Source organism: Amblyraja radiata, chromosome 1, assembly GCF_010909765.2.
Source record: "Amblyraja radiata isolate CabotCenter1 chromosome 1, sAmbRad1.1.pri, whole genome shotgun sequence".
NCBI lineage: Eukaryota > Metazoa > Chordata > Chondrichthyes > Rajiformes > Rajidae > Amblyraja > Amblyraja radiata.
Window position 1 is genome coordinate 7118794 of NC_045956.1, and position 13237 is coordinate 7132030.

The window sequence follows — 13237 nt, forward strand, 5'->3', positions numbered from 1 at the left end:
ATGCATCTCCATGGAAACTGAAGCTGAATCAGATTGTCGGCAAGTTCCTGATGAGCTTTATCCATGGCATCACTAAGAATGCCTATTTCCATCTCCATTACCTGAACCAATTTGCTTTCTCTTTCTATTTACCTAAAACTTGGAATCATAAAAGCTGTTCCACACACATCCTAGCTTGCACTGTCTAATTGAACTGACCCCACTTTAAAAACAATGTCATGAATTTAAAGTTCTCAAGATACACGCAAAATGTTGTAGTAACTCAACGGGACAGGCAGCATCTAAGGATAAAGGGAGTGGGTGATGTTTTGGGTCGAGACCCTTCAGACAGGGAGACTGGGAGAGGGAGACACAGAGATATGGATAGCTAAGGTGTGAAAATGAGACATCGAAGGGGATGAAGCTCAAGGTAAATGTAGAATATGAAGTGCTGTTCGTCCAATTGCATTGGGGCCTCACTCTGACAGTGGAGGAGGCCCAGGACAGAAGGTCAGTATGGGAATGGGAGGGGGAGTTAGTGTTTAGCAACCGGGAGATCATGTAGATCAGTGCTCTTCAACCTGGGCGGTACCGCCCACTAGTGGGCGATTTAAGCTTTCAGGTGGGCGGCAGAATAATTGCATGCGGTATTAAAAACATCCAAAATATACACTCAAATCTGTGAGAGAATGTATGTGAAAAGAAAAAGTTACAATAATTTTTGAGAAAAGTATTCGAATTATGTATTTTAAACTTTTATGCTGCATTAATTTTTAACTATAAAATATTGTAATGTTTAACCACCACCAAACACCCCGGGAGCCGGTGCTGAGCCCCCTTCGCGCCGGCTGTGAGCCCGGCCCAACACCTCCGGACGGGGATGGCACAGCGGTGCCCGCAGCACCGGAGACACCCCCGCGCCCACTCTGGGACTGTCAGTTTGCCCAGTGGGGCAGCGCTGCTTCTCCGCGCTAGCTGTTGGCCAACCAACAGCCACAGGATCGACACGACAGCGGAACTCCCCTGCAGACACCATATTGGTTCACCAGTGCACATGTAGATATGCAGGGATTTGGGTTCTTGGGAAATGGCAAGTGGGTGTGTGTGAGAATGGGCTGATGACATCACTACGCAAGCTGCTGGACCTGGCTCCACTAAGTCTGGAACTTTGCAGCAGTTTCAGGAAGCTTCTGCACCTGTGACCCACTGGTTGCCACAAAGTCTGGGCTTTTGCAGGAGCTCCAGAACACTGACGCTTAATGCATGCTTGTGATTGGTCCAGAAGGGTGGCCTGCACCTGGACGTTTCTTATTGCCCTAAAAATGTTTCTACTTTCTTTCTTTGTATCCCCCCTGGCATTCCAGCACAGTCCAGCATATGCTTGAGGAACACCACTACCTCCTCTGTCTGGTTTTCTGCAGTGTTTAAGACTAATGAAATTTAACAATCTCGATTAACTTTTTGGTTTATGTCATAACTGGCCACGTCTGTTGTAAGGTTATCCATCTGCAATATTAACTCTCTATATGTGCACTGCTTGGGCATTTGTATCACTTTCTTGCCGTTTCTTTTTTTTTCATTATTCTTTTGACACATTTTAGTTCCTGTTTTACTCTATTTCACTTTTTTAATCTTATTTTGGTATTTTCATAAGATTCCTCTCACCCAAGCATGATTGTCTTGTAGAATATAGTCAGTAAATGTTCTGGGTGACTCACATCATTTGAACAGCTCCTCTTGCTTCTAAAGTTGCATTAGGGGGCGATATTTACTTTCTTAAACTCTGCTCTATTTCCAACCACCCCATTCCCCGCCCCTTCTCTTCCCCCGCCCCCACTCACACACAAACCAAAACTCTGTTCCTACACCCTGATGCCCCAACCATTGTTGGTTGTAGTTGGCAATCAATAAGATAAAGTTCACTACCTGGGGAATTGTGGTTGACAAGCCACATCCTGTCATTTTACATACAGTGTACCAATTTACAATGTCGTAATTCTACATTGGCCTCGTACTTTGTACTCATTGCTTCTATTGTGGGCTTCATAGAACTGGAGAATATTACTACAAAGAAAAAGGCTGTTAGGCCTGTCGAAACGACAACAGTTTTTTCTAAAAAGAAATCCAGTTAATTCCACACCAAACTCTTTTTACGTTTTCCCCTATATAACTCCACATCTTTGCATCCTTTCTCTCTAAAATATCGTGGCCAATGTTTGACTGAGTACTCCAGCCAGGGGACTGAGTACTCCAGCCTTTTAGAAACATAGAAAATAGGTGCAGGAGTAGGCCATTCGGCCCTTCGAGCCTGCACCGCCATTCAATATTGTCATGGCTGATCATCCAACTCAGTATCCTGTACCTGCCTTCTCTCCATACCCCCTGATACCTTTAGCCACAAGGGCCACATCTAACTCCCTCTTAAATATAGCCAATGAACTGGCCTCAACTACCTTCTGTGGCAGAGGATTCCACAGATTCACCACTCTCTGTGTGAAAAATGTTTTCCTCATCTCGGTCCTAAAAGATTTCCCCCTTATCCTTAAACTGTGACCCCTTGTTCTGGACTTCCCTAACATCGGGAACAATCTTCCTGCATTTAGCCTGTCCAACCCCTTAAGAATTTTGTAAGTTTCTATAAGATCCCCCCTCAATCTTCTAAATTCTAGCGCGTACAAGCCGAGTCTATCCAGTCTTTCTTCATATGAAAGTCCTGACATCACAGGAATCAGTCTGGTGAACCTTCTCTGTACTCCCTCTATGACAAGAATGTATTTCCTCAGATTAGGAGACCAAAACTGTAGGCAATACTCCAGGTGTGGTATCACCAAGACTCTGTACAACTGCAGTAGAACCTCCCTCCTATACTCAAATCCTTTTGCTATGAATGCTAACATACCATTCTTCACTGTCTTCACTGCCTGCTGCACCTGCATGCCTACTTTCAATGACTGGTGTACCATGACACCCAGATCTCATTGCATCTCCCCTTTTCCTAATTGGCCACCATTCAGATAATAGTCTACTTTCCTGTTTTTGCCACCAAAGTGGATAACCTCACATTTATTCACATTGTTCTGCTTCTGCCATGCATTTGCCCACTCACCCAGCCTATCCAAGTCATCTTGCAGCCTCCTAGCATCCTCCTCACAGCTAACACTGCCCCCCAGCTTCGTGTCATCCGCAAACCTGGAGATGTTGCATTCTGCTTCTGCCATGCATTTGCCCACTCACCCAGCCTATCCTCGTCCAAATCATTAATATATATTGTAAATAGCTGGGGTCCCAGCACTGAGCCTTGCGGTACCCCACTAGTCGCTGCCTGCCATTCAGAAAACGACCCGTTTACTCCTACTCTTTGCTTCCTGTCTGCCAGCCAGTTCTCCATCCACATCAATACTGAACTCCCAATACCGTGTGCTTTGTTTGTATACTAATCTCTTATGTGGGACCTTGTCGAAAGCCTTCTGAAAGTCCATATATAACACTGGTTCTCCCTTATTCACTCAACTAGTTACATCCTCGAAAAATTCTATAAGATTCGTCAGACATGATTTACCCTTCATAAATCCATGCTGACTTTGTCCAATGATTTCACCACTTTCCAAATGTGCTGCTATCCCATCTTTAATAACTGACTAGCAGTTTCCCCACTACCGATGTTAGACTAACTGGTCTGTAATTCCCCATTTTCTCTCCCCCTCCCTTTTTAAAAAGTGGGGTTACATTAGCTACCTTTTCCAAGAACTAGAGCAATGAATTTTAGAGGCAGGTTTCAACATATTGACATTATTACATAGCATGTGTAGCACTACCAATGGGGGAGGAGGAGGAGGAGGTGGTGGTGTTGAATTTCTAGGTCTTAGTATTTAATATTTTCATCTTTTATCTTCCATGCCTTCTATAAAGTCCAGTATCCCACATCCTTTCTTAACTGTTTTGTTGATCTACAGTGCCCTCAATAATGTTTGGAATAAAGACTTATTTATTTATTTGCCACAATTTGATATTTGTAATAGAAAAAAAATCACATGTAGTTAAAGTGCACATTGTCAGATTTTATTAAACCCCCCCCCCCCCCCCCCCCCATTTCAGGGCACCATAATGTTTGGGGCACATGGCTTCACAGGCATTATCAGGTGTGTTTACTTGTCTCCTTAATGCAGGTATAAGAGAGCTCTCAGCACCTAGTCTTTACTCCGGTCTTTCCATCACCTTTGGAAACCTTTAGTGCTGTTTATCAACATTAGGGCCAAAGTGTTCAAGAAGGAACTGCAGATGTTGGAAAATCAAAGGTAGACAAAAGTGCTGGAGAAACTCAGTGGGTGAGGCAGCATCTATGCAGTGAAGGAAATAGGCAACCCTTCTTCAGACTGGTGTAGGGTGGAGGAAATTGGAGGTCAATGTTCAAGCCGCTGGAGTGCAGACTTTCCAAGTGGAATATGAGATGCTGCTCCTCCAATTTCCAGTAGTGCTCACTCTGGCCATGGAGGAGGCCCAGGACATAAAGGTCGGATTCGGAATGGGAGGGGGAGTTGAAGTGCTGAGCCACAGGGAGATATCAGGTTGGTTAAAGCGGACCAAGCGGAGGTGTTCGGCGAAACTATCGCCAAGCCTACGTTTGGTCTCACCAATGTAGATTAGTTGACATCTGGAGCAGTGGATGCATTAGTTGAGGGTGGAGGAGGTGCGGCTGACCCTCTGTCGCAACTGGAATGACTGCTTGGGTCCTTGATTGGAGTCGAGGGGGGAGGTAAATCGACAAGTGTAGCATCTCCTGCGGTTGCAAGGGAAAGTGCCTGGGGAGGAGGTGGGAAGGGAAGAATTGACCAGGGAGTTATGGAGGGAGCGGTCTTTGCGGAAAGCTGACGGGGTGGGGGGGGGGGGGGATGGGAAGATGTGGCCTCATCTATAGTAGGGGAGGGGAACCCCAGTTCCCTAAAGAATGAGGTCATTTCTGATGCCCTGGTGTGGAACACCTCATCCTGGGAGCAGATGCGGCGTAGACGGAGGAATTAGGACCAAAGTTGTGCCAATGAAAGTCAAAGAAGCCATTAAGAGACTGGGAAACAAGAATAAAACTGTTAGAGATCAGCCAAATCTTTGGTTTACCAAAATCAACTGTTTGGAACATTATTAAGAAGAAAGAGAGCACTGGTGAGCTTACTTAATCGCAAAGGGACTGGCAGGCCAAGGAAGACCTCCACAGCTGATGACAGAATAATTCTCTCTATAATAAAGAAAACCCCCCAAACACCTGTCCGACAGATCAGAAACACTCTTCAGGAGTCAGGTGTGGATTTGTCAATGACCACTGTCCGCAGAAGACTTCATGAACAGAAATATAGAGGCTACACTGCAACATGGAAACCACTGATTAGCCGCATAAATAGGATGTCCAGGTTACAGTTTGCCAAGACGTACTTAAAAGGGCAACCACAGTTCTGGAAAAAAGATCTTGTGGACAGATTAGATGAAGATTAACTTATATCATCGTGATGGCAAGAGCAAAGTAAGAAGGAGAGAAAGAACTGCCCAAGATCCAAAGCATACCACCTCATCTGTGAAACACGGTGGTGGGGATGTTATGGCCTGGGCAGGTATCAGATTCAGATTCAACTTTAATTGTCATTGTCAGTGTACAGTACAGAGACAACGAAATGCAGTTAGCATCTCCCTGGAAGAGCGACATAGAATATGATTTCAATAAATAAATCTATTTACATGCATACAGTCATAGACTTATTTTTCCTGTGGGAGGAGTGTCCGGGGGGGGTGATTGGCAGTCACCGAGGTACATTGTTGAGTAGTGCGACAGCCGCAGGGAAGAAGCTGTTCCTGGACCTGCTGGTCCGGCAACGGAGAGACCTGTAACGCCTCCCGGATGATAGGAGGGTAAACAGTCCATGGTTGGGGTGAGAGCAGTCCTTGGCGATGCTAAGCGCCCTCCGCACACAACGCTTGCTTTGGACAGACTCAATGGAGGGGAGCGAGGAACCGGTGATGCGTTGGGCAATTTTCACCACCCTCTGCAGTGCTTTCCGGTCGGAGACAGAGCAGTTGCCATACCATACTGTGATACAGTTGGTAAGGATGCTCTCGATGGTGCAGCGGTAGAAGTTCACCAGGATCTGAGGAGACAGATGGACCTTCTTCAGTCTCCTCAGGAAGAAGAGACGCTGGTGAGCTTTCTTGACCAGAGTTGAGGTATTGTGGGTCCAAGAGAGGTCATCGGAGATGTTGACCCCCAGGAACCTGAAGCTGGAAACACGTTCCACCTCCGTCCCGTTGATGTAGATGGGGGTGCGCGTGCCGCCCCTAGACTTCCTGAAGTCTACAATGAGCTCCTTGGTCTTCTTGGAGTTAAGGGCCAGGTTGTTGTCAACGCACCATGCTGCTAGGAACTGGACCTCCTCCCTATAGGCCGACTCATCGTTGTTACTGATGAGGCCAATCACCGTTGTATCATCTGCATACTTGATGGTGTTAGTACCATGTACAGGTGTGCAGTCGTAGGTGAAGAGGGAGTAGAGGAGGGGGCTCAGCACACATCCCTGTGGAACGCCGGTGTTCAGGGTGAGGGTTGAAGAGGTGTGCTTGTCTAACCTAACAGACTGGGGTCTGTTGGTTAGAAAGTCCAGTATCTAGTTGCAGAAGGAGGGGTCGATGCCCAGGTTACCGAGTTTGGTGATCAGTTTAGAGGGTATAATGGTGTTGAATGCTGAGCTGTAATCGATGAACAGCATTCTTACGTAAGTGTCTCTGTTGTCGAGGTGGGAGAGGGCGGAGTGAAGTGCCGTTGAGATGGCATCCTATTCTTGCGGTAGGCAAACTGATAGGGATCCAATGTGGGGGGTAGGCAGCCTTTGAGGTGTGCCAGGACCAGCGTCTCGAATCACTTGGTGATGATGGGGGTAAGTGAGGCTTGCCGCAGTGGAGTGTTTTGGCACCGGCACGATGGAGGTGGTTTTGAGGCACGTGGAGACAACTGCTTGGGCAAGTGACAGGTTGAAGATGTCAGTCCAGACGTCTGTCAGCTGCGCAGCACAGGCCCTCAGGACGTGCCCGGGGATGCCGTCAGGGCCAGCAGCCTTACGTGCATTAGCCCTACCCAGTGCCATGTACACATCGTAGGGGGTGAGTGTGAGGGGTTGGTGATCAGCAGGGAGCACAGCCTTGATGGCTGTCTCTAGATTGTCCCTGGTGATGCCCATGAATCGCAGATTTCAAGCAGTCATTGCATGCAAAGGATATGCAACAAAATACTAAATCTAGGTATGGCTGCTGGAGGTACTGGCTCACTTACCTTCATTGATAATACAACTGCTGATGGTAGTAGCATAATGAATTCTGAAGTGTATAGACACATCTTATCTGCTCAAGTTCAAACAAATGTCTCAAAACTCATTGGCCGTTGGTACAGCAAGACAAATGATCTCAAACATACTGTTAATGCAACAAAGGAGTTTTTCAGAGCTACAAATGGTTAATTCTTGAGTGGCCAAGTCAATCACCCGATCTGAACCCAATTGAGCATGCCTTTTATATACTGAAGAGAAAACTGAAGGGGACTAGTCCCCAAAACAAGCATAAGCTAAAGATGGCTGCAATACAGGCCTGGCAGAGCATCACCAGAGAAGACACCCAGCAACTGGTGATGTCCATGAATCGCAGACTTCAAGCAGTCATTGCATGCAAAGGATATGCAACAAAATACTAAACATGATCTTTTCATTTATATGACATTGCTGTGTCCCAAACATGGAGGGGGGGGGGGGGGGGGGATAGAAGATATGTGCTCAGACTCTTAAGTCCTTCTGTTCCTGCAGCCTGGTTTCTGTTCAATTGGAATTTAACATGTGAGACAGAAGGGTTTTTTGATGGAAGTGAGTTACTGAGCGAAATATGTGAATCACTGTCATTGCTATTATATCTGGCAATAATGCATGTATTCCCAAAGAATACCAAACTGACAAATTAGTATCCAGCTTTGAAATATTGCATATCAACCAGACAATGCCAATTATAAAGCAAAGACTGCTGTTCTACAGCCTGTTTGGTAATCTGGTTGAAAATATACTTGACAATATGCTTGGTGTTCTATTGGTTGAAATGTCCATGGCAAGTATAGTAGGCATGAACAGATTAAATAATTTTACAATGCATACTGTAAACAGGATGTGTTCTGTCTTGATAAAGAAAGCATCAGAAACAGTAGTTATGTATAAAGAAGTGTGAAGGTACAGTACATTAGTGCTGTAGAGAGGATCTGGCATATTATTGTCAGAGCCAAATAGATCAAACTAATATCAGGTTAAAGTCTTGCACACTCTGAAAGAAGTGTAGTGGACAATTGCTAGGTAGAGGAGTTTGAAGGGCATTTTCATCCTCAAGGATGGAATGAGAAAAGGCTGAAATAATTTCTAACTTTTCAATCTGAAGTGCAAAGTGGATGATATTCCTCTGCCTATTCCTGATGTTCTGACATGTTCCTCTTTATCAAAACAGAATATATCCCATTTACAGTGAACAGTGCAATTTATTTCACTCCGAGATATCAAATATAGTACTGAACATGCAAAAGTTATGAGACGAGAAAACAGCCCTTCTGTTCTACGACAACTCTAGGTGACTTATCTAATATAGACACCACACTGCCATACACCTGGTAAATTGTGTGATTATGTTCAGTCAACAAATAGCCAGACAAATTAAATCCATCTAATTGCTGTCCATTTGTTTACATGTAACCAAAGAGATGGAAAGTGCTGTTGACACTGCAGTCAACTGGCACTTGCTGCCCAATGATGTGCTTTCTTCTTCTACAGAGTGTACACTTACCCTCAATAAGGTTCCAAATTAATTATACCGTAGTTTAAATGTGGACAGAATAGTGAATTAGGTGTTTGAGAGTAATTCCCCTTGACTGCAGTGGGAATCTGGTGGCGAGCTGGAGGTATGAGGTTAAGGAGGAGAGTGTTTTTGGGAAACCTCTATTGGTTGGAGTTATACTTAGCAAGAATGGCTGTGTTTGTGGGAAGCCAATTATCTCAGCTACTGCAGTTTTTTCGAACAGAGGTTGATGTTTTTCCATTGCCTTATTAGTGAGCCTTCTTCCTTTGTCAGGTTAAAATTAGGGAAATTTGCTGTTAACTGCAGCATTCAGTTCCATTCTTAATTTCATTCTTTTGATTGGTACGACTGCAACGTTTCGGAGCCGGGTTGATAATTTTTCAGTTCAATGTTCTTTGGAGATGCGTGTTGCTGCCAGCTTTCATCTGCTGCCAGTGATTCACTTATTTACCCCAGTAACTCATTCCACTACTCTGTTGTTCAAAGAACCCTTCAGTGTCATACATTATAAATTCTATAAACCAGGCTGCAGTGTACAAACCTTTGAAGGTGGCAAAATTATTGAAGCAATTAAAAAAGAATGTGAGATGCTGGAATTTATAGAAGGCATAGAAAGAGGGTGAAGATTGGACTTCTGCCTTCCATCACAGTGAGGAATGCGGGGAGCTGCTGTGGTGGATGTTTATGTTACATTTTATTTTATGTGGCTGTGTATTGTTGCTTTTCACTTAGTATGGGTGTATGGTAACTCAAATTTCACTGTACCTTAAATGATACAGGTGACAATAAACTGACCTTGACCTTGAAATAAAAGCCAAGGATATGACATACAAGGACTTGGATGTTCACCCCCTTTCAGTAATGCTCTACCCGCTATATAGTAGTGCCAGCATGGTGTACCTTGCCTCCATTTGTCATAATGGTATATAACCCCATGCAAGCTTGGACTGATAAGCAATAAGTATTGTTTGCCAGGGAACGATCATCTGCAACCTCTCTATACAACTAAAAGTCTTTGTTGTGTGTGTGTGTGTATCTGAATGGTGGCCGACTAGGAAAGGGGGAGATGCAACGAGACCTGGGTGTCATGGTACACCAGTCATTGAAAGTAGGCATGCAGGTGCAGCAGGCAGTGAAGAAGGCGAATGGTATGTTAGCATTCATAGCAAAAGGATTTGAGTATAGGAGCAGGGAGGTTCTACTGCAGTAGTATAGGGTCTTGGTGAGACCATACCTGGAGTATTGCGTACAGCTTTGGTCTCCTAATCTGAGGAAAGACACTCTTGTCATAGAGGGAGTACAGAGAAGGTTCACCAGACTGATTCCTGGGATGTCAGGACTTTCATATGAAGAAAGACTGGATAGACTCGGCTTGTACGCTATAGAATTTAGAAGATTGAGGGGGGATCTTATAGAAACTTACAAAATTCTTAAGGGGTTGGACAGGCTAGATGCAGGAAGATTGTTCCCGATGTTGGGGAAGTCCAGAACAAGGGGTCACAGTTTAAGGATAAGGGGGAAATCATTTAGGACCAAGATGAGGAAAACATTTTTCACACAGAGAGGGGTGAATCTCTGGAATTCTCTGCCACAGAAGGTAGTTGAGGCCAGTTCATTAGCTATATTTAAGAGGTAGTTAGATGTGGCCTTGTGGCTAAAGGGATCAGGGGTTATGGAGAGAAAGCAGGTACAGGATACTGAGTTGGATGATCAGCCATGATCATATTGAATGGCGGTGCAGGCTTGAAGGGCCGAATGGCCTACTCCTGCACCTATTTTCTATGTTTCTATGCTAGGCCACAGCCTTCCCATTTTCACACATCCTACTCACATTTTCCCATGGAGGCGATAAACAACTTCCCGTCACATTTCCACCTTTATTTCCCAAGTTATTAATTGTTGAGATTTAAAAAACAACCAAAACTGCCTTCTCACACACCGCTTCCAGCCTTCTCACAGTGATGATGTCACTATACCTCTCACAGTGCACCAATCACAATGGGCTCTCAAGCTAGATGCCAACTGCCACAATGGCATCACAATGGGACGTTGCCAACGGTAATGAGGTTGCTGCCCCTCCACCAATATCTGAAGTGGCTGCTCATCAAGTTCTGGTTGCATTTTGGTCCCACGATTCTGGTGTTTGGGCACAAGGCAGAGAGTGGGGACTGCCGTTGCACCCAGAGGAGATAGAGACAATGTATTAATTCCATACGGACAACGGGCAAGGTCAGGATTGAACCCTGGTCTCCGGTGCTGTGGGGTAATGGTTCTACTATGCCACCCAACCTCTCTTTGACATTGTTAATTGTGTCCAAATATATTAATGTCCTGAAGGCTGTTATTGAGTACAGATTTGTACAGTACTCTGGCTACAGAAACTGAGGAAAAACTCCCCAAGTTCCACAGGCTAAACATGAATTGTATTTCCAAGACAGAATACATTATAGAACACTATATTGTGTGTTTGGGGGCTGGTTATCACATTTCTATCCTTGTTTATCAAGCAATTTCCTAATACCGTTCCAAGCAGGAAAAAAAGCCGACTTAGCAAAATAAAATCCAGGGTGAAAAAAAGAGTTAGTTTCCTTGTAACATTCCTGCGGTAATTAAACCCAGGTTGGCAGTTTCTCCAAAGGGGCCGACTGAAATCATTTCTATTGACATTTGTACAATGATATTCTTATTAAACAATGTAACATACCGTCTTTCGTATTTTTAGCTTGGAAACAAAAATGAAACTTGAAGCTATTGTAAGGACATTTTTATTGCTGTAAATCCTGCAGGGGAATAATGTTGTCATTGGAAGTCTGACATACTCTAGCCTTCAACCATTTTCTCCCCATTGCCTCAATAATGCGAGATTTTTAAGGAACACAACTATCGTGTTCTAGCAGAACTAACTTTACATAGAAATGTAAATGCTTCAAAGGCATATAACAAATTTAGACGAGAGAAAATCAAAATTAATGCAGCATTTAGGAGAAGCGTTATTATACTTACATAGCTGAACCATTCAATGGCTTTTAAAAAATAAATACATGGTATTCAGTTGATGCTTGGGGTTTGGGGTAAATGGACAGGTAAATATTATTGAAGGAACTCAGTGGGTTGGACAGCATCTGTGGAGAGAAATGGACAGACAACATTTCGGGTCAGGGCCTTTCTTCAGAAATGTCACCTTTCCTTCTGATGAAGCTGCCTGACTTCCTGAGTTCCTCCGGTAGTTTTTTAAAATTCAAGATTTCAGTATCTACAGTCTTGTGAATCCATAGACTAATATTGTAATTGTTTAATTTACCTTTCCTTATCTGTTTTACTTTCTCTTTGTCCACCCTTATTTCGCTTTCTGCGCTTGATTTGACTCCAATTAATGCATGTTAATTCATCTTTGTGACGCTGTGTTTCTTTTATCTTCAAATTTGATTGGCTCAGAAATATATATTTCATCCCATTTTTCACCTGGTCATTACTTTTGTTATATTTTGAATACGCCTGTACTTTCAGAAAATGACAGCACAAAAATATGCAAGTTGAACGGCATGAAAATATTTATTTATTTAAGGCATATGCTTCAAAATCCCCAGGCACCCAAAATGCCTGGCCTATGAAAGTCACTGACTGAGAGTTATGTGTTTGTGCGTGCACACAGATATATGATCATTCTGATAGTTTGTTGAATGTATTCCCCAATTAAATGTAGGTTATTTAAACCTTGTTATATGAAATGCCCTCAAATAGGGTTTAAACATTTTTTTTTTTCATTCATGAACAGGAAATGATAGATGAAGCTGATCGGGATGGCGATGGTGAGATAAATGAACAGGAATTTTTGCGGATTATGAAAAAAACAAGCCTTTATTAATTTTTTTGGTATTGTCCCACTGTCCTTAACCAGCACTAGTTGTAACTTGTTTTTATTTAAGTAATAAAGAATGAAGAAAAGCCATTGAGATATGATATATTTGTGTTCAGTATCATTTATTTAACTTTATAAATATAAATTTAAGCTATTGATACGTGATATCAATAGTTTACTCTTGGATCCCTTCCAGAGAAATATATTCGTTTCCATACTTAACACTCGGCTGTACAGTTTCTACAGTATTTTAGCCACTTACATTTCGAAATTAGTCAATTTACATTCCCATTTATGGCATTAAATTTCTATTTATACAGCATGCGCCTTGAGGTGGTACAAAAGAGAAGGCTGAATTTAATGCATGAATTAAACATTTTAAAAAAACGTTTGAATATAAGAACTACATTTTTATTCATGGTATTTTTTGGAAGGGAAAGACAGCAATGTCAGATTTCTTGTTTACTAATAGAGTATGTTCACTGCATCATAAAAAGCTTCAATATTTTTTTAAGATACATCAACGTTGTCTTCTCTACTTCATAA

General features: G+C 43.3%; 1 protein-coding gene across 2 annotated transcripts in view; it reads left to right on the forward strand.

Moving 5' to 3' along the window:
• Nucleotides 1-12794, forward strand: part of LOC116969808 (caltractin) — a 30333-nt gene extending 17539 nt beyond the window's left edge. For both annotated transcript variants that reach the window (XM_033016618.1, XM_033016669.1), the window contains one exon: nt 12608-12794. In XM_033016618.1, coding sequence (XP_032872509.1) covers nt 12608-12697 — 90 coding nt within the window. In that variant the 3' untranslated portion in view covers nt 12698-12794. The remainder of the gene's footprint in view (nt 1-12607) is intronic.
• The last annotated feature ends 443 nt before the right edge of the window (nt 12795-13237 follow it).